Genomic DNA, 23,935 nt, shown 5'->3' with positions numbered 1-23,935 from the left:
GAAAATACCTGCAACAGAAATGGGGTTAGCTTGCTTGAAAATGTTTTGTAAAATTCTGCAGTTAAGCCATCTGTTCCCAGAGATAAATTATTCTTAAATTGGGTTATAGAGTCAGCAATTTCCTGGCATCCAAGAGGGGTGTGGCAGTAATTTTTTATCAATTTAATGACTAAATTTCAACTCCTTTACTGAGTTAAGAAATGAAGATTTAGCTTCCTCGTATTGTATTTTGAATCTTACTGTTACTGTAGAAATTACAACAGAAGTTTGAAATAAGCTTGGCATTATCAGTGATGACGCCATCAAAATAAAACTGAAGTATAGTTATTTTTCGTAAATATGTTTCTCAAGCCTGAAGAAATTTGAAGAGTTTTGCTCCTCCAGCCATCTCTTCCTGGATCTTACAAAGGCTCCCTCTGCCTTTCCTCAATATAATTCATCTAGTTTATTCTGAGGGTCCAATAGATTCAACCTGTCCTCCTCTGAGACGTCCTCTGGGGGCTTTAGATAAAATGAGGTAATTTCTAATGAACACAATTTCTTCCTCAGCTCTTCTAGACTAAGCAACACAGCTCCCATACCTTCTTAAAAATGTACTTGTCTTAAACTTAAACAGCTCCCAGTTAGTGCAATATGACTTCTTTGTCTTAGCCTTGTCCCAAAATCGAGTAATTAATACATTTATTTCTACTTTAACTGATTTGGGTTCCAATAAGGAGTAATTTAGTTTCCAGTAGGGTTTACCAAAAGTAACATAAGACTCATGACTAAACCAAATTTCATCACACCATTGTGATTTCCCAAAGTTGACATCAGAAGATGTAGAATGAGTTCTTGGTTGTTCAGCAAATAAGAACAAGGCTTTTCATTTACAATTCTGCCTCAAACCCCTGGTATTAAGAGAAACTATAGACAAAGACAACATTAATAAAGAACAAGAGAAAAAGTGAGCAGTAAGTTCAGTTGAAAAGAAGAGTGCAGCAACATAGGGGAACCATGCTCTGCATCATTTAAAGAAAATACCAGTATAATTAACATAAACATGTGACAATCCAAATGAAAGTTCAGCGTCATTGGCCTTAAATTTGACCCATAATAACATTAATTATTTAGCATAGGTTTATTAAGAGCTAAATAAATAAATGTAACAGAGTCTTGTTTGGCCTATAGTATAAATATGAATCTAGTACAAAACATAGACACAAAAGGAGAGAAGACCCTTAAAGGAAATAGTGTTATTCAGTGTTATTTACCATCTGTTTAACTAAATGGGCAAAACTGTTATTCAGGAGGGAGGCGAGCTTCAGATCCGTGGATGAAGTGAAAGATTTTCCGATCTGACGTTCTACACTCCTGTCCGATAGGTGGCGGTGATGCACCTATAAGCTAGTTTGCCAACCACCAATCAAATCAAAAGAAGAAGAAGAAGTGTGAGCTATTGTCGCGTGCTACCAACAACATGACAGCGGTGGGTTTCTGTGGAAAGTGGTTTATTTCCACCTGCGACAAGAAACTCGTTGCAGTTCACACTAAACAGAACAGGTTAGAACCATTTTGAAAGCGTCTTGTATCATGTATGACCTCAGGCAGATGTGTGACGTTGTGGTCACTGGTCCGGACCGGACCGCAGTTTTAGCTAGCTGTCAGTCTTTGACTAACGTTTGACTTGTTACTGCGAGTTGCAAACTGTTATTTTTCCGTAAATGTTTGAAAAGTGTGAGACGACATAGCAACTGAGTGACACAGTTTGGTCTTCATCGCAGGATCATCATCGTTACCACCATTAGCATGATGTCACGTGTGATGCCGTCTTGAGCTACAAAGTGATGGTCGTAGTTGTGACCGTAATCATAGTTACAAAAGGTAGAAAGTGCTGTCCTCCGCGTGTTAAAGTACTGTAGCTAGATTTTAGTCTCATATTAGTCACATAAGTCTATAAGGTAGTATATGACTTGTGTTGATATCAAAGCTAGTGTGGTTGATTACAAGATTCATCTGTAGTGCCAACTCAAAACTTTCATTTCCTACGAGAAACCAGAGCTATCATTATAGACTTAGTGTAAACACAAGCTATTGAACAAGAACTTTGTCTAAATTAAGGACAAAAGTCTTAAATGACAAAGGAATGATTTACATAACAAATGACATAACCCTAATGGTGCCAACGATTGGTTACTTAGTGATATGTCAAGAAACAAATATTCTATGTCTGTTTTGACTTTTTCAGTCTTAAACACCACACATTCTCTGCTGAATTGCTTTCAGCCCTAGCAATGCAATTTTAAAGGCCCCATATTTGACACCTTTCCGGGATTTAATTTGAGGTATTGGTACCCCTAAGGTGATATATCAGTGGTTTAAAGTCGAAAAAACCGCTGCAATGTGTATTTCCACCTCCTCTCTTCTGTGGAAGTACGAAACGTGACGTTTCGATAACATATTTCTTAGAATGGACTGACTGAAAAAGTCTGCGAAGTATACTTTGAGGGTCCCTACTGACCTCTTAAAGTAATTATGGATAGTAAAAGCCCAGAAAATGTATTTTACACAATATGGGCCCTTTTAATATAGTAAACTACACACACTTGGGATTTGAACTGTTGATCTGACCATTTCCCCAAATTTTAAAATGATTTTAAAAAAGTTTCAGGTTACTGGACAATGAAATAAAGCCCTCATGATTGGAGTATAAGTAATCCAGATTGATGTGACAAATGTTAAAATGTGTTCAAAAAGGCTTTAAGATTTAGTCTTTGAAAACAGCCCACTCAAAGATATTAGGGTTGCTGAGAGAAAAATAAATTTCTACCAAACTGCATTATATATAATTATTATGGGCCGTAACACCTGAGGTATGAGCTCCTATGCAGCATTTTCCTTTTTTAAAATAAGTATATGGAAGCAGTATTTCACATTGAATTGGTATATGGGAAATACAACTTTGAGGCTATGAAGTTAGACTGAACTGAGTGTATATCAAACTACTGTATCTGCTCTTCTCTACTTTATCGCAGAGAACCATTCGTTTTTGACTGCAGCACTGCTGAGAAGAGGCCGAAGAATACAAAGAATGACAACAGGTAAAAACAAGAAGATGGTGATGGGTTGTTAAGTAAATGTTAAGCATCTATCCTTTGCTAAGAAAAATAATGCATACAAAAAGAAAGGGATTACTCTAAATTTAATAAAAGAAACAAACCAAAAACAAAACAGGTCAAATACATAGTTTTCTGGTCTCAATAATAGGATTATGGAAATATTAACAGAGTGTAATTTAAATATATCCATGTATAACAGCTGTGGCTTGTGTTCTCTGTCATCAGTGATGATGGTGCCTCAGAGGAAATGGGAAGTGACACAGTCCTTGCGTTCACAGTGTCTCCCTCTGGAAATCTGGTGGCACTGACTGATGACACCAAGAGACTAGTTTTATTTCACTGTGAGCCTTCATGGCAGTGTATCAGCATCAGGTACAACTTAAAACTCACTCTTGTACTGTACAGGTAATGATGCAGGATGTGCAATGGCAGATCTATTAATAATAGCAGATCTATTAATAATAGCTATGTGTGACTTACACAGATGGGTGGCAAGGAGGTGCACGACCCTTGTGTTCAGCAAGGCTGAGGATGAGCTGCTGGTGGCTGATAAATCAGGAGACGTGTACTCCTTCTCAGTGGTGGAACCGCAGAGGGACGGTGAGCTGAAGATGGGACACCTGTCCATGTTGCTAGCTATAGTAAGGAACACTAAGCTGCATAAACACTGGGCAAATAGCACCATCACAAGTGTAGTCTAGAGAATTGTTAACAGTGTGTCATTATGTGCAAGTGCCTAAAGATCCACAATTACAGCTAATTAGTCACTCAGACTTTTTTGACAAACATCTCACCACACAGTTGTCTTACATAGCTACATCATATGTCCTTTCATAGCAGATATAGTTACAGTGACTAGATGTTCCGGTTTTTCTAACCCTAACCATATTGTCTCAATGTCAAGCTGGGTGTCCCGAGTCCCAACAAATACATGTGAATTGTCTTGGTTTTTACCACAATTAAAATATGAATTATGATATTATATATATTTTTTAGCATGTATGATGTTTATCATGTTTCAGTACTGATCGGTCTGTATGTGTGTCAATCAATAAAAGTGTTTTTGTCAAGGCTGTTGCTAGTTTGAGTCATAGGCAAGTATCATGGTCTTTGACACTGGCAGCTGTTTCAAGCAGAACTCCTATTGTGCTCAAGCGCATACATGTGCACATGCATTGGGTGTAGTACGCTTAGGGACCCAGTTTTGGGGGATGAAAATTTGATCAACACAGAGACACTGAAGGTGTCAAATTCTTGAAACAAAACGTTACATACACCATATTGTCCGACCACATCTGAAATCAAACTGGGTGTGAAATTGCCTTAATCAGCAATAATCCAAAAGAACAACCTACCAGTTGCATAATCAGATTGCAAAGTAATGCATTGTTCTCGAATCCATGCACTGCAAATTTGTGAGTATTTTACCGCCAACTGATTATGTATGTATGTATGTATGTATGTATGTATGTATGTATGTATGTGTCAAAATATACAATTATTTGTGTTTTTGCTTTAAAATAGGGGGAAGTGGAAGTGATGTCTGTAGAGCTAGGTGACTTTTACCTTGATGTTTTTTACAGCTTTATAACAACTTGACAAAAACATGTACGAAAATACCTAGGTTTGAATGATATTCTGCATGTGGTGCAGGAGGAGCAGCAGAGGGAACAGAGAGAACAGCTGATTTTAAAATGTGTTTCAATTCAATCACTGATGCATTAATGACCATTGTGGGAGCAACGGTTTCCTCTGCTTCTCACAGCCACACTTAGTCTTTGCAAACCGAAATGACTTATGTGTGCATTTGCATAAAGAGCGGAAAGTGAGATTTGATGGCAAGTTTGGACAGTGGATCAGTTTTAAGTATTGCAGAGCAGAACAGTACAAATAGAACCACCCACTCTTAGTGTGCCTTTAAGGTCCCGTCTTACACCTGCTGTAAAAAGTGAACATGATGGGAGTTCTCCCAACAGTTTATGCCTAGAGCAGTATAACTAAGGGAATGGCTCAGGGCTCATATCAGCCAGCCCTAACTATTGGCTTTTTCAAAAGGAGCGCTTTAATTCAACCTTAAATGTATAGAGTGTGTCTGCCTCCTGAACCCAGACTGGGAGCTGGTTCCTGGTTGTGCTCTGAGCTCTCTGAGGAATTTAACAATACAGGTCTGTTTAGTACTCTTGCTAAGTTCCAGTTCACTTAACCCTTCTGTTGTCTTTCAGACTATGTCACCAGATGACAAATACATCATCACAGCTGACCGTGATGAGAAGATCAGAGTGAGCCACTTCAGGTGTCCATACAACATCCAGTCCTTCTGCCTGGGACATCAACAGTGAGTAAATTACCCTAAAGGAGGAAAATCACCAAGTTCTTGAACACTCCATTTAATATAATACAGTGGTTCCAAAATGGTGTGATTATGAGAGAAATGTACACTTTTATCATTGCAATACTACTATACTACTGCAGGGCTCCAGAGTGCGACTGTTATGGTAGTTTTCTGGAAGCTGGTGAAAGGAGAACTCAGGCAGCAGCTAATGTCTTATGCAGAAGATTTTAATGTAGACTTGATGCATCAAGGAGAACAGAAGGTGGAACAATATACAAACACTAACAGAGTAACATGAGCAATTGTGACCCCCAAGTCTCAAGATGTCTCCCACAGCATCCCCATCTATCTTCCTCTACGTCACCCATTCCAACAGCACATCCATGAATGGCTAGAATTGCTGTCACTCTCTATGTTACATGTAGGTGTTTGCTTCCTATTGGATAGTTAAGCCTTAATATGCATTTCTAAATCACATTGTGTCCTTACGTCTTGCCACCGTGTCAGGGATTATTTTATCGCCCAGCCGTAGGTGGGCAATACCATAAACTTCGGGATAACAAAGGAATCAACAACAAGAGAGCAGTTTTTCTAGTTTTATTCAACACCTGCAGCAGGACACTCTCCAGTCAACAACAAGAAGTTCCTCACTGAGAGGCACCTGTTGAACATACATCACTTCTCTTGACATGCTTACCTTGTATGGCACTTGGCAAAGTTAAAAGTGGACATGAACAGGAGACAGGTGTTCATGACAAGATTATGTGTTTAGAGTGAACAGCTCTTTTCCTCTATGCGCAGGTAACAACATAGAAGAGAGAAACTGAAACAGATCCCTTCATATCGATCCTATTGCCGCCACAATCGATTGTCACAAGGAGTTCAGAGTATTGGTAGTATCAACATTTTGGGATTGATTTGCCCATCCCTAACAGAAACAGAATCTTACAATATGTAAGATACATACAGTATATTGTGTGCATTTTTTTAACTACGTTCACTACAGTACTGAAGTATACAAAGCATAGAGTAGTCACTTGTTCTTTACAAATGACTGACAAACACACAGGATGATAACACGATAATGGAAGGGGATACTAATTACTGCTGCACGATATCAGGAATTCAATTCAATATTTGTAAAGCGCCAAATCATAATATACATTATCTCAAGGCACTTTACATAGAAGGTTCAGACCTTAAAAATTATAGAGAAACCCCACAATGAGTAAGCACTTTGGTGACTGTGGAGAGAAAAAACATAATTATTAACTGGAAGAAACCTAGAGCAGAGAAAAATGGAGAGGAGAGATGGGTGGAAGAGAGGGGAAAGAAGAGAGAGAGATAAGGGGGAGAGAGACCAGGAACAGTTGTGCACCATCCGGTTTCAGCTCTGACTAGTTATAATGAAAACAAAAAGAGTGTAAAGATGTTATTAATGATAGCAACAACAATTCCTATAATAGTAGTAATAATAATTGTTGTTGTCTGAATCCTGCAGCTCTGGAGTCAGAGATACCTGCATGATATATTGTGCTGCTCTAATACTAATGCACTCCAAGATACAAAAAAATGATTGTACACTACACAACATTACATTGAAAAAGTTAGTAAAATGTCAAAAGAATATTTAAGCAACACAAACATTAAGAAGAGGGTGCTTTAGAATAAAAATCACTCCAAAGGACTTCTGGTCTGGTCTTCACGATACTATAGAGGGAAAAAGACACAACAAGCAATATAGAGATAATATAAAGCTAATAATATAGCTAATGAAATAAAATATTTATTATCATCAACTATATCCAGTTAGTTTTTATAGTGTAAGGTTTGACTATTTAAAAATAATTTATGTAAGCTATTTCATTTAGTTGCCTTATTGTGGAAGGTTAGTCAGTCAATTTTTGTTTCCTGTCATAAGCAGTGTATCTGTTTGGGACCTTTATTGTGAAGGGTCACTGCCGGAGGTTGTTCTGTTTTGGGAGCTAAGTGTTGACTAGTTGTAAAAAATGTAACGGTCATAGTGTCCTGGTTCAACCACACACTCTTCATGTCCTTATTATACTATTACCTTGCAGTATAGGTGAATAAAACTCTTGGCTACATTTTTAATGGTTAATAAGAAGTGAGAAAGGGGGGGGGGGTGTCAGCTGCTCCTTTGGAGCTGGCCAGAAACTGAAGGTAAACAAGGATTTGTCCACCTGCTGTGTTTGGCCAGCATTGGTGGAAATAAGGCTGTTACATCAGTTCCCTCTTCTCAAGTTACGTTTCAGTGGCTAGCACACACAAAACGTGACTCAGAGAGATTTCACTGCACGGCGCACACACAAAACGTGACTCAGAGAGATTTCACTGCACGGCGCACACACAAATAACGTGACTTGCAAGAGACAGGACACCGTAGTTGGATATCGTAGTTTTTACAATTCTTACGCTTATGAAACCGTGACGTTATGAAACTGTGGTTATCGTAAAATCGGGTAATCCCAACATCCCTACTCAGGGAAACACGGTTCTGGTTAGCTGCCGTCTGGCTGGTCCATATTTTTGGTTTGGTTTGGGGTATTGTTGAGAACAGACTGCCCCCTGGGCTGAGGGTCAGTCAATCCCCAGTGGGAGAGAGGGGGAGTGGTTTGAGAGGATAGAAGGAGTGGAGGGAGGGAAGGTGAGAGGAGAGGTGTTGGCTATATATTTATTACGATTATTCTTAAACATGACTCCTGATTGAACAGATGTGACGGAGAATAAGCTCTTGTCAAAAGCTGCCGCTGAAATACTTCTGGTCATTCTCATTTAGGTATGGAGGACCAAAAGTGCCAAAATTAAATATGAATGAAAAAACAAAATATGATATAAATAAATAGGTAAATGTAACAGCCCCTGGCTGGCAAACTGATGCGTCACGGCTCTTTATTCAACATTTCTCCATGGCACCGTAAAACTAGAAAGACAACAAGTACAACATAATCATTTAATAAAAGACAAATACAACCGTTAAAATACCTAAACATCAGCTAAGCAAAGAAATAACCACGTGAGACAAGTTTGACGGGTTAATGTGACATAGCGACTCCCATTCCGCGCTACCTGTAGCAAAGGGAATAAAAAACCTGCTTCCTACCTCATTCCGCTCGGCGAGGGGTGTTAAACGAGGATTAATACGTCCGTAAGATAGGGAATCACCGTACAGCTGGCGTCCTGTCGTTTCTGCTGCTGCCATCCTCAAGACGCAGCTGCACGGCAGGTGTTTTATATCAGGACCGGAAGCAAGGGATTCTGTGTATTTATTATGTCGGTCCGCTCAGTGAAGGCTACAGGCATTTACGCGAGGTGAGTCGCTACGTTTAAAAGGACAACAAATTACTAACTTAAATAACACGATACATACTTGAACATAAAGAACAAAATAAACCCAACCCAAATAATAAATGAAACAATCAGTCAGTTACAGTAAATGTCAAAAATAAATACCCTTTGCTTGACGAAAGCCAGACAAGGTCTCTCTGTAAACCTTCACTCCGGCACACATATTGCATATGGAAATGATAGGAAAACAAATTATACAACAAATAAAACTACACAGAAACTGTGTGTGCTCCCAGACTCCTCAGAATGGGACCACACATTCACACCTTCACACTCCTGCTGACCTGCACTCACTTTATATCATAAAGACCAACACTCATCTTAAGTTATTAGGAGATGATCAGTACATGAAGTTTACTGTTTGTTGAGGCTGCATTTAAACATGATGAAAAATGAGTCGTCAACATTTTGAGCCAGGTGTTAAAGTGACCGTAGCAATCCAGATTCATGATCTGACACCATCAATTAATAACTAAATATGTGATCGTAAGTTTGTCATCTAAATCATAAGTACAGAATAGCCAATTTCAGAATAATATATGACAGGATTCTCAGTTCACAACAGCAACAAATCCTCCGTATTATTCAGGTGAGAGGTGGAGCAGCCGAGTGCAGCAGGCAGGAGGTGACGTATTAACTCCGTTGCAGAGATCACATGATTTTTCTCAACAACACCGGTGTCTGCTCTTATCGCCAAAAACTCTCTTGAGTGTGTCATTGCTTTTTCACTGGAAAATATATTGAATTTCATTGAGTTTTCTTCATTTTTGTGTCTGTCGCGCGTTAGAATCATCAATCCTCGCCACTTGCTCACGGGGCAGTCAGCGGGGGTTCCCCTGCTGTTTTCGCACATCTGATTCTCCTGGATTTCTGAGGACATTATACTAGGAGGCTAGGCAGAGAAAGTCCACAGATACTCCCGAGCTTTACTTTTCCCGATCCGAACATGTAAGAAAAGACCCACATTAACACTGTAACTGGACATAGTGGAGCTGTGCATGGCTCCCTGGTGTCTGCCCCAGACTTGGTGGTGCTGTGACCAGGCTGTGCGCCTTCTCCCGGCTGTGGAGCCGTCTGTGGTCTCTGCGTCCATAGCCAGGGACTGTTTATGTTAATTTATCGCAAGTCATATCGTCATCGCGATATTAAACAACGTTATCGATATCGCATGATTTCCTAATATCGTACACCCCTAATATATATATATATAGTAGATTGTTTTGTGTGCATGCTCACTACAGTTTTTTGTTAATTTTTTTCATTAGTGTTAATGTTTTTTTTACCTATTTTCTCTCAGGTTTGTCAGTGCCTTGCTGGTCCCATCAGCTCAACCCCACTGTCTGCTGTCTGGATCAGGGGTTAGTTACATCAACACACACATGCATTTTGCTCTGTGGTTGAACTGCGATAAATGATGTTCCATGTGCCATGCATTCCAATCTGCATTTCAATATATTTGGCCAATCAGATGGAGCCCTGCTGCTCTAGATGATAAATTAAAGATATAAATATCATTGACAAGATTTTCTGTCATTGAATCATTGTTGGAAGAAGAGCAAAAAAATCAACAACAAAAAAATCAATCATTTATTTTTTAAGTTACTTTTTAATTTTGGCAAGGCAAAGCCATGTAAACAATGACAATTTCAAGACATGGTGCTTAATAAGACAAGAGGTTGTACTGTGGACAAGTTACATGCAGCAAAAATCAACAGGTGAAAACTTTGACTGTATATCATCAAAGTTAACTCAGAGTGTTCATCAGGTACAATTTAAAAACCAGTGGATTTTCAGCGTAATGTGACGTGTTTTTGTGACTGTCAGGACGGGACTGTGAAGCTGTGGGAGTATGAGTCTGGCCTTAGGCTGCAAAGCTGGGACCTCAAAGAACTTGAAGAGACACCAAGCTCTAAAGATGACAAAGAGAAGGTAACCACGACATGATTGCACTACAACACTGCAAAAACAATACACACTAAGAATGCAGAAAAGAATATATAAAAGTATGAATTGACTGAGTATGAATTGGTTAGCATGTTGGTATGCTAACTGCTAAAACAATCTACCCTTGAAAATCAATGTTAAGTACAGACTGTATATGTGTTAAGGATTAGCAGCTCTGTTTGGCTGTCTTTAAAGGGATAGTTCAGCCAGAAATTAAAAGTGACTCATTATCTACTCACAACTATGCTGATGAAGGGGTGGGTGAAGTGTTTGAGTCCACAAAACACCTGTGAGTCCACAGCCAAATCCAATACAATTGAAGTAAATGGTGACCACTTCTCCAAAAGTAAAAAAACAACAGAAAAAAAATGCAATGCCTCCATACTGTTCCTGTGGTGTCACCCAAGATCAAAACGATTACATTTACACCATGTTTTCAGCCTAAATGCCTACTCTGAACCACACGCGAACGTGGATCCGTAGGAGGATAACAGCGGACAGTGGATGACACCACAGGAGCAGTGTTGTTATAAACATAGTCCATGATCAGCTGACATCACGATCCACAATCCACCATCACATAATGTGACCCTACTGCCTGGTTGTCCACTCTCTCTCTCTCTCTGAGATGGCAGCTGAATATACTTTCAAGGTAGATGCACATCTGCCGGCATCCAACAATGACTGCAGGAAACGAAGAATAGCAGCCCCCAAGCAACTCCCCGGGACCTCACTGTGTGTGCTGCACCCCTGGGGAAAAAGGTTTCCACCGATTAGCGTAGAGTGACCTGGTGGAAAAGCCTGTGAACTTTGGATGCCCAATATGCCCATCCAGCAGAGCGAGAAGGTCTGGCCGCCTCACATTAAGTAGTTTCAGAAGCACTTGAAACCATGGTCTGCCCGACCAGTTTGGGGCTACTAGTAGTAGCTTGTGGCCCCCTTCTTGGACCCTGTCCAGTGTTGCCCGAATGAGTGGGATTGGAGGAAAGTAATACAGGAGGCAGATTGCCCAAGTGTGCTCCAAGGCATCCTTCCCCAGAGGACTGGTGCTCTCCCTCAGAGAGTACCAGAGGGGAGAACTAACCACCAGTGTCACAAACGCTGCCTGGCCTGGTGTGCAGTGTACAGGCGGAGGCTGGAGGCTGCTCTACACTGCTGTGCAGCTGGCCCAAGCATCTGACCCGGAACCACTGGCAGCGCATGGTGGGTGCAACGACATGGTTCTGACATGTGCCAGCCATCACTAGTATGATGGGAGAGCAATTTAGGGTCTGGCCAACACCTCTGAAGCTCTTCAATATAGGGCTTCCAAGGAGGGACTGAAAAGGCAGAGGGCTGTGGTGCCTTCTTGAAAAAAGCACTTTGGGGAGCTGCTGCAACAGGAGCTTCATCTAGCCGCAATTTCCTCACATTCTTAGGCGGTTCACGCATCACCGTGCTACGCCTGCGTCCTTTGCCTACAGCAGGCAGCAGCTCAGTATCCCCACCAATCTCTGCCAGTCTTGCCTTTCTTACTGCTAGTGGCATAAACCTACAATTTAGACACACCTGGCCTGAGGTGTTCAACACCAGGCAGGAAGATCACTGATCATGGCCATCCTCCGCTTGAAGAGGGGGCCATACTGGAATTACAGACATGTTGTGACGATCAGAAAACTATTATCACATTACTGTCTTTGCCTGCCTGGCACTCCTCCATGTTAACACCCCCACTCACACCCATATCACTGTCAGAATACAATTCATAGTAAAATCCACACCAGCAATCCAGCCACAATCAAATCATAACAACTCAACTACGCGTGCTGTGCTCAGGCAATGGACTAGTCAGTCCATTGCCTGAGCACAGCAGCTCTTTTTGTGTGTGGGTCTGTGAAGTAGTCCAGCTGCCTTGCCCTCGAAATCATCATCCATTCGTGTAGTGATTCCAACCTGGGTAGAGCGTCTGTGGTGTTGGTCCCTGGACGACGAATCTCTGGAGGATTGTGTATTTCCTTGTGTGGAGCGTCAAAGAGTCCCAGGAGTTGCAGAGGGGGGCAGGGTAAAGCCTGACCAACTACTGACCGACAGTACTGTGAGTCAACACTGACTATGTACACTCCTCAAAAAGGTTAACACTTAATCATCACAATAAAACAACAAGTCAGTTAAACTTCAGGGATATCAATCTGTCCATTTAGGAAACACAAGTGATTGTGAATAAATTTCACCTGCTTTGGTGCAGAAAGTCTACACATCTTCCGCCGCAGACTAAAGACACATCTCCCTGACCTAAATCCAATTGAGCACCTATGGGACGTTAAGTTTTGGTGTGTCCGACGCCACCAAGTACCGCCGCAGACATTCCAGGAGCTCACTGATGCCCTGATCCAGGTCTGACAGAGGCCGTACACACTACTGAGTAACATTATTAGTTGCTGTGACAAAATTCATCAGCTGGATCAGCCTGTGATTTAAAATGTTTACTTAGATTTTCGGTGTGGTTTTGAATCCAGCCCACAATGGGTTGATGATTTAGGTTTCCATCGAAAGTTGTTACATCATTTTGTTCTCAACAAATTATACAATATACATCAGTAAAGATTTTCTACTTGAATAATTGGTACACACACATAATATCTCCGTCGCACGCTACATGTGGTTGTTTGAATTCCTCAAGCTCGGGTCCTTGAGTGTTTGAGGGTTCTGCGCAGTGTTTTAGCTGTTCCCTTGGACTGTGCTCTTCTAGATAGAGGCTTCAGATGTTGTACCTGCGATCGGCTAGAGCAACTCACCCAGTTTGGGGGTCAGAGCCCCTAGTTACCAGAGTGATCACATTGGATTTCACCCTCTACATCTGTTCTAGTTCTGTCCCATAGGGACTTGGGTACATCTAATCCATACTCTGCACAGATGTTCCTGTTCCCTATCCCAGTTACTTGGTTGTACTCAGTGAACGCCATCCCTGCCTGCATCTTACACTCTGCTACTATGTGCTGGACTGTCACAGGGGCATCTTTGCATAGCCTGCACCTTGGGTCTTGTCTACTGTGGTAGACCATGGTCTCTATGAATCTTGTGCTTATGGCCTGGTTTATAAGGTTCCTGCTGTCTGAGGTATTCACAAAGCAGCTCGTCAGATTGGGCCATCTTCCTGATGTAGTCCTGGATTTCCTTGTTTCATCCTGGATAGTGGCTCTCGTGCTCTTCAGCCTCCCTCCTTTCTCTCAGTGTACAGCCTCAGGTTGCTAGACTTGGGTGAAACCCACCATGCATTGTGAGGAGCTTCCTTGTTTTGAAATTAGTGGCGTCTATCTCCTCCTTTGGCTAGGTAATTACACCAGCTAGGTATCTGAGGACTGGCTGTGTTAATGGCTCAGACCTTGTTCTTTCCATTCAGCTGATTTTTCAGCACTTCCCTAACTGTAGATCTTTTTGAACTTTTCAGGGGTAAACAGTGTTGTAGCCAAGGTGACCCCTTCTTCAGACATAATAAAACAGAAAAAAACACAACATGCCTTCATACTGCGCGTGAGGTGTCATCAAAGGGTCCGCAAGCCCCGACATTCATATTCGATTCGAAACAGCATCATTTACACCATGTTATAAAGTTGCAGTGTGTAGAATTTAGTAACATAAAGTGATGAAATTGCAGGTTGCAGCTGAATCCCCCTCACCTTATCCTCCCCTTCCAAACATGAAAGAGAACCTGTGGTAACCTTCAGTTTTGATAAAAACTCAAAGGGTGTTTAGTTTGTCCAGTCTGGGCTAATACAAGAAACATGGCGGCCTCGATAAAGAGAACCCCCCCCGATGTAAATATATAGTATTTCAATATAAAGGGCCCATTCTAGGGGAATTGGTTTTTGTTTGTTTCTTTAACATGATATCTAAAGATCAGCTTGAGGGAATGTCTTCAAATTTGGTACAAATGTTCACTTGGACTCAAAGATGAACGATTACATTTCAGTGTTAATAGGCCATAGTGACCTTATTTGTTTGCTTCACTCCAGAGTTTATGAGACTGCATTTAAACATCATGAAAAATTGCTCTTCAACATTTTGTGCTCGGTACAACATGAGACTAGATGCTCACAGTCAGGACCATCGATTAATAACTAACCACATGATCGTAAGTTTGTCATCTAAATCATCCCAATAAAAAATGGAACAAATGAACGTGAACTTGTTCATTTTAATCTGCATGAACTTAACTTTGAACTAGTTAATTTTAAGTGTGAACTGGCACAACACTGAGTATAACTATATATATAAAACTTCATAAGCTGTGCTATCAAATATGTTTTGCGGCTCCAGACGAATTTAATTTGGTGTAAGAGGGGGCAAAATGGCTCTTTTGATAGTAAAGGTTGCCGACTCCTGGTCTAGATAATTAACGGGAAACACTGCTTTGACATGGCAAGATAGAACATTAGCTGTCTGTATTAACTGATGTTTGATGGGAAATGAGGAATGGTATCTGGTTTAGAAAATACAGCTACTCCAATACAAATGAATTTACCTCGTTGATCTTTCTGTTTCTGTCGTCATAGTTCCCATCTCATCTTAAAGGCATAGTTCTCCCAAAATTTCTTAGGGTGAACTATCCCCTATGGCATCAGGTACCGAAAATTGGCTCCGATTGATTTAACGTGAATCGATACCCAATTCAGTTGGTACCCTTAAAAGTACTGAGTTCGGTACCCAACCCTAGTCTATCAAATGTTAATTATCTTAAACTTAAACTTACCAACAGGAACATGAATTTAAAATAACATAGTTAAAAGCTGTCAACATTTATTGTCATTTGATCCACTTTCTGTTTGTCTTATTTTCCAGAGCCCAACTGTGTGTCGTATCACCAGCTCCCCTGATGGATGTCTCATTGCTGTGCAGTGTGAAAGGTGAGTCTAACTGTTAATTGGTCCTTTGGTTTTTTTTTCATGTCAAATCATCAGACTTTTGGACCACACAGTCAGAGACATTGATGAGATAAGTTCAGAATTCTAATAAAGAACCGTGGATTGGAGTTGAGCTCGGTCGAAGATTAGTGTGCTCTCTGCTCCATTGCAAATCAAAAGCCTGGACCGTCTGCTGTCCCAATTGGTCCCACTCAAGCCCCAAGCTGACACTTGGCAAAAACATGTTTTTTCCTTTAACCATGTGTATTCATCTCTGAAAGAAACATGGAAGGACTCTGAAGTATTAAAGATTAATTTCCACATACATTCTCATGTTTGTATGAGCTACTCCATTCATAATATAAAAAACATGCTGTTCTTCATATCCATTGTTGCTCAAATATGGTACAAAATCATTAGAAATGTGTATTTGGATAAAATAAAGATTGGTATCTCATTTGTGCAAAAAAAGTGGGTTTACCCTCTCTCGTTTTTCTGTTCTCCACAGTAGGAAAGTGTGTATCTGAGGTTTCTTGTGAAAGGTTCTTCTTCAGTCACTTTGTGAACTAGATTCATGTTGTTTCTCACAGTGTTTGCCTTATAATGTGTTCATCTAAGTTTACTCTATCCTTTTCAGCATCACTGTGTTATTGAAGCTGTTTTTATCTTTTGTATGACAGCAACACCTCTTCCCAGGCTATAGAGCTGATTCTTAAATCAGTCTGCAGAGAAACTGGCTAATCAGTGAAATCATCAATTACTCAATCTTCCACAATCAGAATTGGCCTCTAAAATACAGATAGATCCACTCCGAGACCAGTTGATCACTAATGTTTCTTATGTGTCCCCAGAGTATCTGCAGTTCAGTTTTTCACCCTGGACCTGGTGGGTAAAGAGAAGCTTATGCCACATAGTCGGCTGTCCTTGCCACACTGTCCCCTCGACATGACCTTTGACTCAGAGAAACGGCTCTGGGTGCTGATGGAGTCAAATGATGCACCACTCCAAATCTTCTCACACAGACAAGGCTCCTGGGAGGTACAGTTCGATAAATGTACACACATTTAGACATTGACCTAAGTTGATATTATTAATGTTGGCTGCTTTATGCACAAAATCCACAGAAGGATTTTCAAATTATTACAGATGTTCACTACTGATCAATGGTTTGGAGCACTTGTCTTTCCAAGTTTTACAGAGATTTACATGGTGTAATGTCGCAATGGTTTTGAAATAAGCATTGAACAAAGGAATGCTAATTATGGTGGAAAGCATACATTTTTACCAATTTTTAATAACTGAAAAGGGCTATGGGTTTTCCATAACATTTTTGGAAAACTACAAAATAATTTAGTTACCTAGATAGTTTACTGCTGACCTTCGTACTATTTAAAGGTGACATTCAGTATATGTATGTATGTATGTGTATATATATATATATGTATGTATATATATGTATATGTGTATTTCTACAAATCTTTTTGAATATAGGGAAAGATGGTGAATATCCCTTGTACGTTTGAAGGTCTTCTGCACATTTTAAGTTACCAACTACCATTAGATGTTAGTAGGTGTTAGCGTCCACCAGTGGATGTTAGGGACATAACTTCAGTTGTGCACCTTAGAGTCGTTGGGGGTTTGGGCCTTGTAATCAATCATACAGGCCGAATCAGACCTGGGTGCATGTCCCTAGCATCTTGGGGCCCAGTTGGGATCTTTCTGCAGTGAGAGAGTATCAGGTCTGGTCTTAGGGTGGTAGTGACAATATGTGATGGGACGGTAAGCCACTGGCCCACTTCCACCAACATCTCCCAGTCTCAGGCTTGCTCCGACTGACCACTCCTTGTCACTTTGGCCTAATACCCCGACTGATGTGGACACCTACAGTAGTCGACGTTCCGCTCACAAGAGTTGAGAACATGGAGCGAATGATCAAACTCCTATGTGAGAACGTGGTTAGGAGTACCAAGATGTCTGAGCAACATCGGCCTGTATGTACACGGTATCCAGACATTAGCATGTGTGCTGCTCCGCCTACACTCTGTGCCGTGTGCATCAACCTAACCTGACGTAGCTGTGACACTATTCCAGCCACGTGATTGGTTCGGCGCGGGGCTATTCTCATTATCATTGGCTGTTCCTGTTGTCTGTCAAAACATGGATGGAATGAGTTCTAGCGACGTTATATCGACCATGTCTTAAATTTCTATCGAGGAATGTTATACTATAATTATTATTGCTATCGTTTTATCGCCCCGGCCCTAGGTCCAAAACGCTTTTTTGTAAGTCTGGCCATGATACATATGCTTACCGAGTTTCATACATGTCTGTGAAACATGCCGTTGGGGCTGCTTTGTTGACATTTTGTAGGGATCGTTATCGAGCCATTTTGCCACACCTATATGCAAGAACCATATTGGAAGTAAATGTTATTCATTTCCGACGTGTGCATGTTTAGCCCCCCAAAAATGCAATCAATTGTAAAACTAAACATCAACTTTTGGCGCGTTGCCACGGCAACAGCATTAACGATAACACACAAGATTCATGAACCTATCATTGACCATGTCTAAATGTGGCTGGATGTGGTCAACCTGCTATGAGGAGTACATTTCAGTATAAAAGATGTAATTTCTTGTTGCCAGTAGGTGGCCCTATTACTATGTCAGATTATTGGTATGTAGATGTGTTCAGGCCAGGATGCTTATCAAACGTGAAGTTTGGTGCAGGTTGGATAAAGTGCACTGAAGTTACAACTTCCTGTTCCATGGCAAAACATTGAAATTCGATGCCATGCCACGAACATACCCTCTGACAAAAAAGAGCATAACTTTTTATCATCAAGGTGTTTAGATTGCACCGGCCAAATTTAAAGTCAATGTTATTAATCCTCTTGGAGAACTTCGTAAAGTTTTTTCGCCAAAAACCACTCAATCATAAATGGCTGACTTCCTGTTGGGTTTGGAATAGGGGTCCCCTTGACTTTTTTGTACATCTGGGCATGATACATATGCCCAACAATTTTCATACATTTTGGTAAAACGTACCACAGTGGCTGCACTTTAGGGGGCGCAATCGTGTCAATTGGGCACGCCCATGCTTGAAAACCTTTTCACACACAAATATGTTGCACATCTGAATTTTGTGCAAAAGTTTCAGCTAAAGTTACACATGTTTAGTCCGTCAAATATGCAATTCATTGGGAGGAGAAAACATAATTAGGAAACCAACTCAAACACCGAAAAATTTGAATTCACTCATCTTCTTCAGATGTAATAAAACAGAAAAAAAACATAACATGCCTCCATACTGCTCCTGTAGTGTCATCCATGTGTCCAGAAGACCAGACATTAAAATTCGACTCAAAACAGCGTCATTTTCACCGTGTTTTAAGCCTAAAAGTCCACTACCGGTAGAAGCGATGCTAACGCATACCCTTGGGTGAGAGCTTGTGTGCAGTGTGTGCAGTTGAAGTCGTGAACGTGGCTCCGAGGAGGATATCAGAGGACATTTAGGCTAAAAACATGGTGTAAATGACGCAGTTTCGAGTCAAATTTTAATCTCAGGGTTTACGGACACTTTGATGACACCACACGAGCAGTATGGAGGCTTTTTTTTTTTCTGTTTTATTACGTCTGAAGAGGGAGTCACCAGTTACTTCAACTGTATTGGATTTGGCTGTAACACTGTTTACCCGAGACTCCAAAAGTGTTTTGTTGACTCAAACACTTCACCCACCCCTCCATCGGCATAGTGCTGAGTAAATAATGAGTCAATTTACATTTTTTGTGAACTATGCCTTTAAGTCACATAGTTCGCATCTGATTTGGCATTATCTTAAATTCTGACAGATTTGCTCCCGAAAGTATTCACTTGCTCTACAAGAATTGGATGGATGTCTCTGTGTACTGATATCTTCTTGTTCATAGATGTTCTATGGGCTCTGATCTTTGACCTAGCCACTCAAAAACAGTTTGGTGTAGTTCACATGTTCTAATTATAATTCCATCCTGTTTGCACTGGTTCTCAATGACCTGTGTGCTCTCCTGCTTCATCTAGTGTGATCCTGAGAGCCCTGAACTCCACAGAGTCACTGAAGCCTTCATGCCACATTGGGAAACAATTGAAGGTGAGTCATGAAATACACACACACACACACACAAACGCATTTTGGCTTGTCAGTGCATCTTAAGTGTCTGCGCTCTTATTCTCATCCCACTTGTACCCTCTATACAGAAATAACTGTGAGGTCATGTGACATGTATCATGTATCGCATGCCAACTCACCCTAAGCATCTTGAGCTGCTTACACAGACTACATACAGAACATTTCGGTTCATGATGATCTGCTTCATCAGTGCAACATCTGAAATGATCTAATGAACGCAGCATGTCAAACTGTGGATCACTCAATGTTGACTTAGTGACTTGGAAAACTGTCTCTGGCTCAACCTGCTGTGGTTCTCCTCCCACCTCAACTACAACTATGTCACAAAGGGCTGTACTCTGCACACAATTCACCATTTGATATATACTTTTGTTTTGGGGACATTTATTTTGTACACATTAAACAGTTTAAGTTTGGCCATAAATCTGCCCTTGAAATATATGGCTCAAAAATGACAATGTTACATAAGAAAAATATATTGTCTACATATCAATTATGCTCCATCATTATTTCATAAAGGCTATAAACTGCTATTACCCTAAATATAGCATACAAATTGTCTATTTTTCAGGTTCATGTGAACAGAGATCTGGAACCAGAATACATTAGATCACCACAAACAGCATGACATAGTACAGCACATGTATCTGAGCAAAGCTTCTGTCCCTCTTTAGCTTGTGTAGTAGCTTTAGAAATGGCAGGGGAAAGTGGATTAGGCATGTCAGCCCATTACTTTAGTCCAGGTTAAAAAAATGTCAAATGCTATGAGAACGATTGCCATGCAGTGGTTTACAGACATTTCTGTTTCATAGATGGTGGCCATACACTCTCATTCTATTTAAATGTAGGTTGTTTTAATGTATATTTTTAACTCCGTAGAACTTATTTTATACCTGTGATATACACTTATGCAAATTGGTGCATGAAAGTATGCATGAAATGTACAAGACCTGACCCTTGTTTTCCGAACGTGTGTGTGTGTGTATATATATATTTATATATATGTATGTAGGTATGTACAGTATATATATATATATATATGTGTATGTAGGTATGTACAGTATATATATACACTACCGTTCAAAAGTTTGGGGTCACTTAGAAATTTCCTTATTTGTCAAAGAAAAGCACTTTTTTTCAATGACGATAACATTAAATTAATCAGACATACACTCTATACATTGTTAATGTGGTAAATGACTATTCTAGGTGGAAACGTCTGGTTTTTAATGAAATATCTACATAGGTGTATCGAGGCCCATTTCCAGCAACTATCACTCCAGTGTTCTAATGGTACATTGTGTTTGCTAATCGCCTTAGAAGACTAATGGATGATTAGAAAACCCTTGAAAACCCTTGTGCAATTATGTTAGCACAGCTGAAAACTGTTTTGCTGGTGAGAGAAGCTATAAAACTGGCCTTCCTTTGAGCTAGTTGAGTATCTGGAGCATCACATTTGTGGGTTCGATTATACTCTCAAAATGGCCAGAAAAAGAGAACTTTCATGTGAAACTCGCCAGTCTGTTCTTGTTCTTAGAAATGAAGGCTATTCCATGCGAGAAATTGCAAAGAAACTGAAAATGTCCTACAACGGTGTGAACTACTACTCCTTCAGAGAACAGCACAAACGGGCTCTAACCAGAGTAGAAAGAGAAGTGGGAGGCCCCGTGCACAACTCAGCAAGAAGACAAGTATATTAGAGTCTCTAGTTTGAGAAATAGACGCCTCACAGGTCCTCAACTGGCAGCTTCTTTAAATGGTACCCGAAAACGCCAGTGTCAACGTCTACAGTGAAGAGGCGACTCGGGATGCTGGCCTTCTAGGCAGAGTGGCAAAGAAAAAGCCATATCTGAGACTGGCCAATAAAAAGAAAAGATTGATATGGGCAAAAAAACACAGACATTGGACAGAGGAAGATTGGAAAAAGTGTTATGGACAGACAAATCAAAGTTTGAGGTGTTTGGATCACACAGAAGAACATTTGTGAGACGCAGAACAGGTGAAAAGATGCTGGAAGAGTGCCTGACGCCATCTGTCAAGCATGGTGGAGGTAATGTGATGGTCTGGGGCTGCTTTGGTGCTGGTAAAGTGGGAGATTTGTACAAGGTAAAAGGGATTTTAAATAAGGAAGGCTATCACTCCATTTTGCAACGCCATGCCATCCCCTGTGGACAGCGCTTGATTGGAGCCAATTTCTTCCTACAACAGGACAATGACCCAAAGCACACCTCCAAATTATACAAGAACTATTTAGGGAAGAAGCAGGCAGCTGGTATGCTGTCTGTAATGGAGTGGCCAGCGCAGTCACCAGATCTCAACTCCATTGAGCTGTTGTGGGAGCAGCTTGACCGTATGGTACGCAAGAAGTGCCCATCAAGCCAATCCAACTTGTGGGAGGTGCTTCAGGAAGCGGGGGTGAAATCTCTACAGATTACCTCAACAAATTAACAGCTAGAATGCCAAAGGTCTGCAATGCTGCAATTGCTGCAAATGGAGCATTCTTTGACGAAAGCAAAGTTTGAAGAACAAAATTAATATTTCAAATAAAAATCATTATTTCTAACCTTGTCAATGTCTTGACTATATTTTCTATTCATTTTGCAACTCATTTGATAAATAAAAGTGAGTTTTCATGGAAAACACGAAATTGTCTGGGTGACCCCAAACTTTTGAACGGTAGTGTACATATATATATAAATCCAGTATAACCTGGTGTTTGCCAGTTCATCCGAGCTAACTTGGCTCATCAACAGCAGTTGAAGGTTTGATTTTTTTCATACATTCTGAAGTTACCTTAAACTGCAGTGCACTCTCAATTGTTCTGGTGATGGTCACTAAGCATCAGAAGCAACTGCCCTGCTAACACACACAAACACGTGTATATATGACATTTTCTTTTCTTGTGGGACTTTTAAGAGAACATTTGGATTACACTGTATTACCCTAACCCTTTAAAATGTGTGCAGCTGTGGTTCTTGTCACCAACTTTCTTACTGTTCTCTTACACAACAGCCTCCACCAGGACCACCAACCGGTTCGAGCATCTGTACAAAATTAGTTTTGACAATGTGACGGTATATCTACAGAAGAAGCAGCAGAGACTGGAGGACCAGCAGCTGAAGAGGACGATAACACAGAAGACTAACAACAAGAGGGCCAAGAAGGTCACATCAGGAGCTGTAAATCAATGATCCTACTAATCAACAGCACTATTATTTCCTTTGTTTGATTCTTGAATGAATCTAAGTTGAATGTGTGCATTGATGAACCGCATTGAAAGTGTGTATTTTGCCACATTGCCTGTGTAAATTGATTTTTTCAAAATAAACATTTTTGACATTTAACTGTGGCCTCTGTTTCTGCCTTCATCATTGCTTGTGAGTGTGCACCTCTCCCCACATTCACTGCTGCTCTTCACTCTCTACTTTGACTTTATTAACTATGTAAATTGCATTTAGATAATGTATGTTGTGATTTGGCACAATAGTTAAACTTTAATTGAGTTTTGCCACATTTTTATACCTCCACGCCAGCGTCAGGCGAGCCAGAGGTATTATATGGGTTGCCTGTTCTTCTGTTCTTTTGTCTCATGCTTGTGAACGCAATATCTCAGAAAACCTTTATGGATTTGAAATTACATCTACAACACATTGGGCCTCATGCAAGAACCGTTTGTAAGAACAGATTTGTTAAGTAATGTGTAGGAGTGATTTAAGAGAACTTGCCACATTTACAAATTTTGTTTTGAATTTTCTTTCAGGTAAGAACACAATTTATGATACTTGATAAGATGTCACTGTTTCAGATCATTTAGCCCAAATTCCCTAATTTCTCCAGGTGACTGAGGTTATGGTGTCCATGGCTCATGACACCTCTAGTCCGCCAGACAAGAAGGAAGGCAACGTGAGTCATATGTGCACTTATGCCATGGTAGAGCGCACAGTTGGTGTGTGAAGGCCGGGTTGGTGGCTACTCTACTGTACATGCCAAAGAATGGTAAATGGTCAGTATTTATACAGCACTTTTCTAGTCTTGATCTACACACTACTGTAACCATTGATTTGTTTGAAAACTGTCAACACTTAAAGGGGACATATCATGCAAATTCCACTTTGTTAGTGCTTCTACACGTTAATGTGGGTATCTG

The 23,935-nt window shown here is 40.5% G+C and overlaps 1 protein-coding gene across 2 annotated transcripts; it reads left to right on the top strand.

Moving 5' to 3' along the window:
- The first annotated feature begins 1,387 nt into the window (after window positions 1-1,387).
- Window positions 1,388-23,132, top strand: wdr4 (WD repeat domain 4). Of its 2 annotated transcripts, none has more exons than XM_035175050.2 (11): window positions 1,388-1,542; window positions 3,015-3,080; window positions 3,324-3,470; window positions 3,583-3,739; window positions 5,321-5,433; window positions 10,094-10,154; window positions 10,621-10,725; window positions 15,559-15,623; window positions 16,472-16,658; window positions 19,680-19,749; window positions 22,801-23,132. In XM_035175050.2, the coding sequence occupies exons 1-11, from the start codon at window positions 1,460-1,462 to the stop codon at window positions 22,977-22,979; spliced, it is 1,233 nt and encodes a 410-aa protein (XP_035030941.1). In that variant the 5' UTR covers window positions 1,388-1,459; the 3' UTR covers window positions 22,980-23,132. The 2 variants fall into 2 exon arrangements, with proteins under 2 accessions (XP_035030941.1, XP_035030942.1); XM_035175051.2 differs by having other exon boundaries at window positions 1,401-1,468.
- Window positions 23,133-23,935: the final 803 nt, after the last annotated feature.

Source organism: Hippoglossus stenolepis, chromosome 13 (assembly GCF_022539355.2).
Source record: "Hippoglossus stenolepis isolate QCI-W04-F060 chromosome 13, HSTE1.2, whole genome shotgun sequence".
Lineage (NCBI taxonomy): Eukaryota > Metazoa > Chordata > Actinopteri > Pleuronectiformes > Pleuronectidae > Hippoglossus > Hippoglossus stenolepis.
Note: the sequence above shows the minus strand (reverse complement) of the source record. Positions and strands in the feature narration are given on the sequence as shown.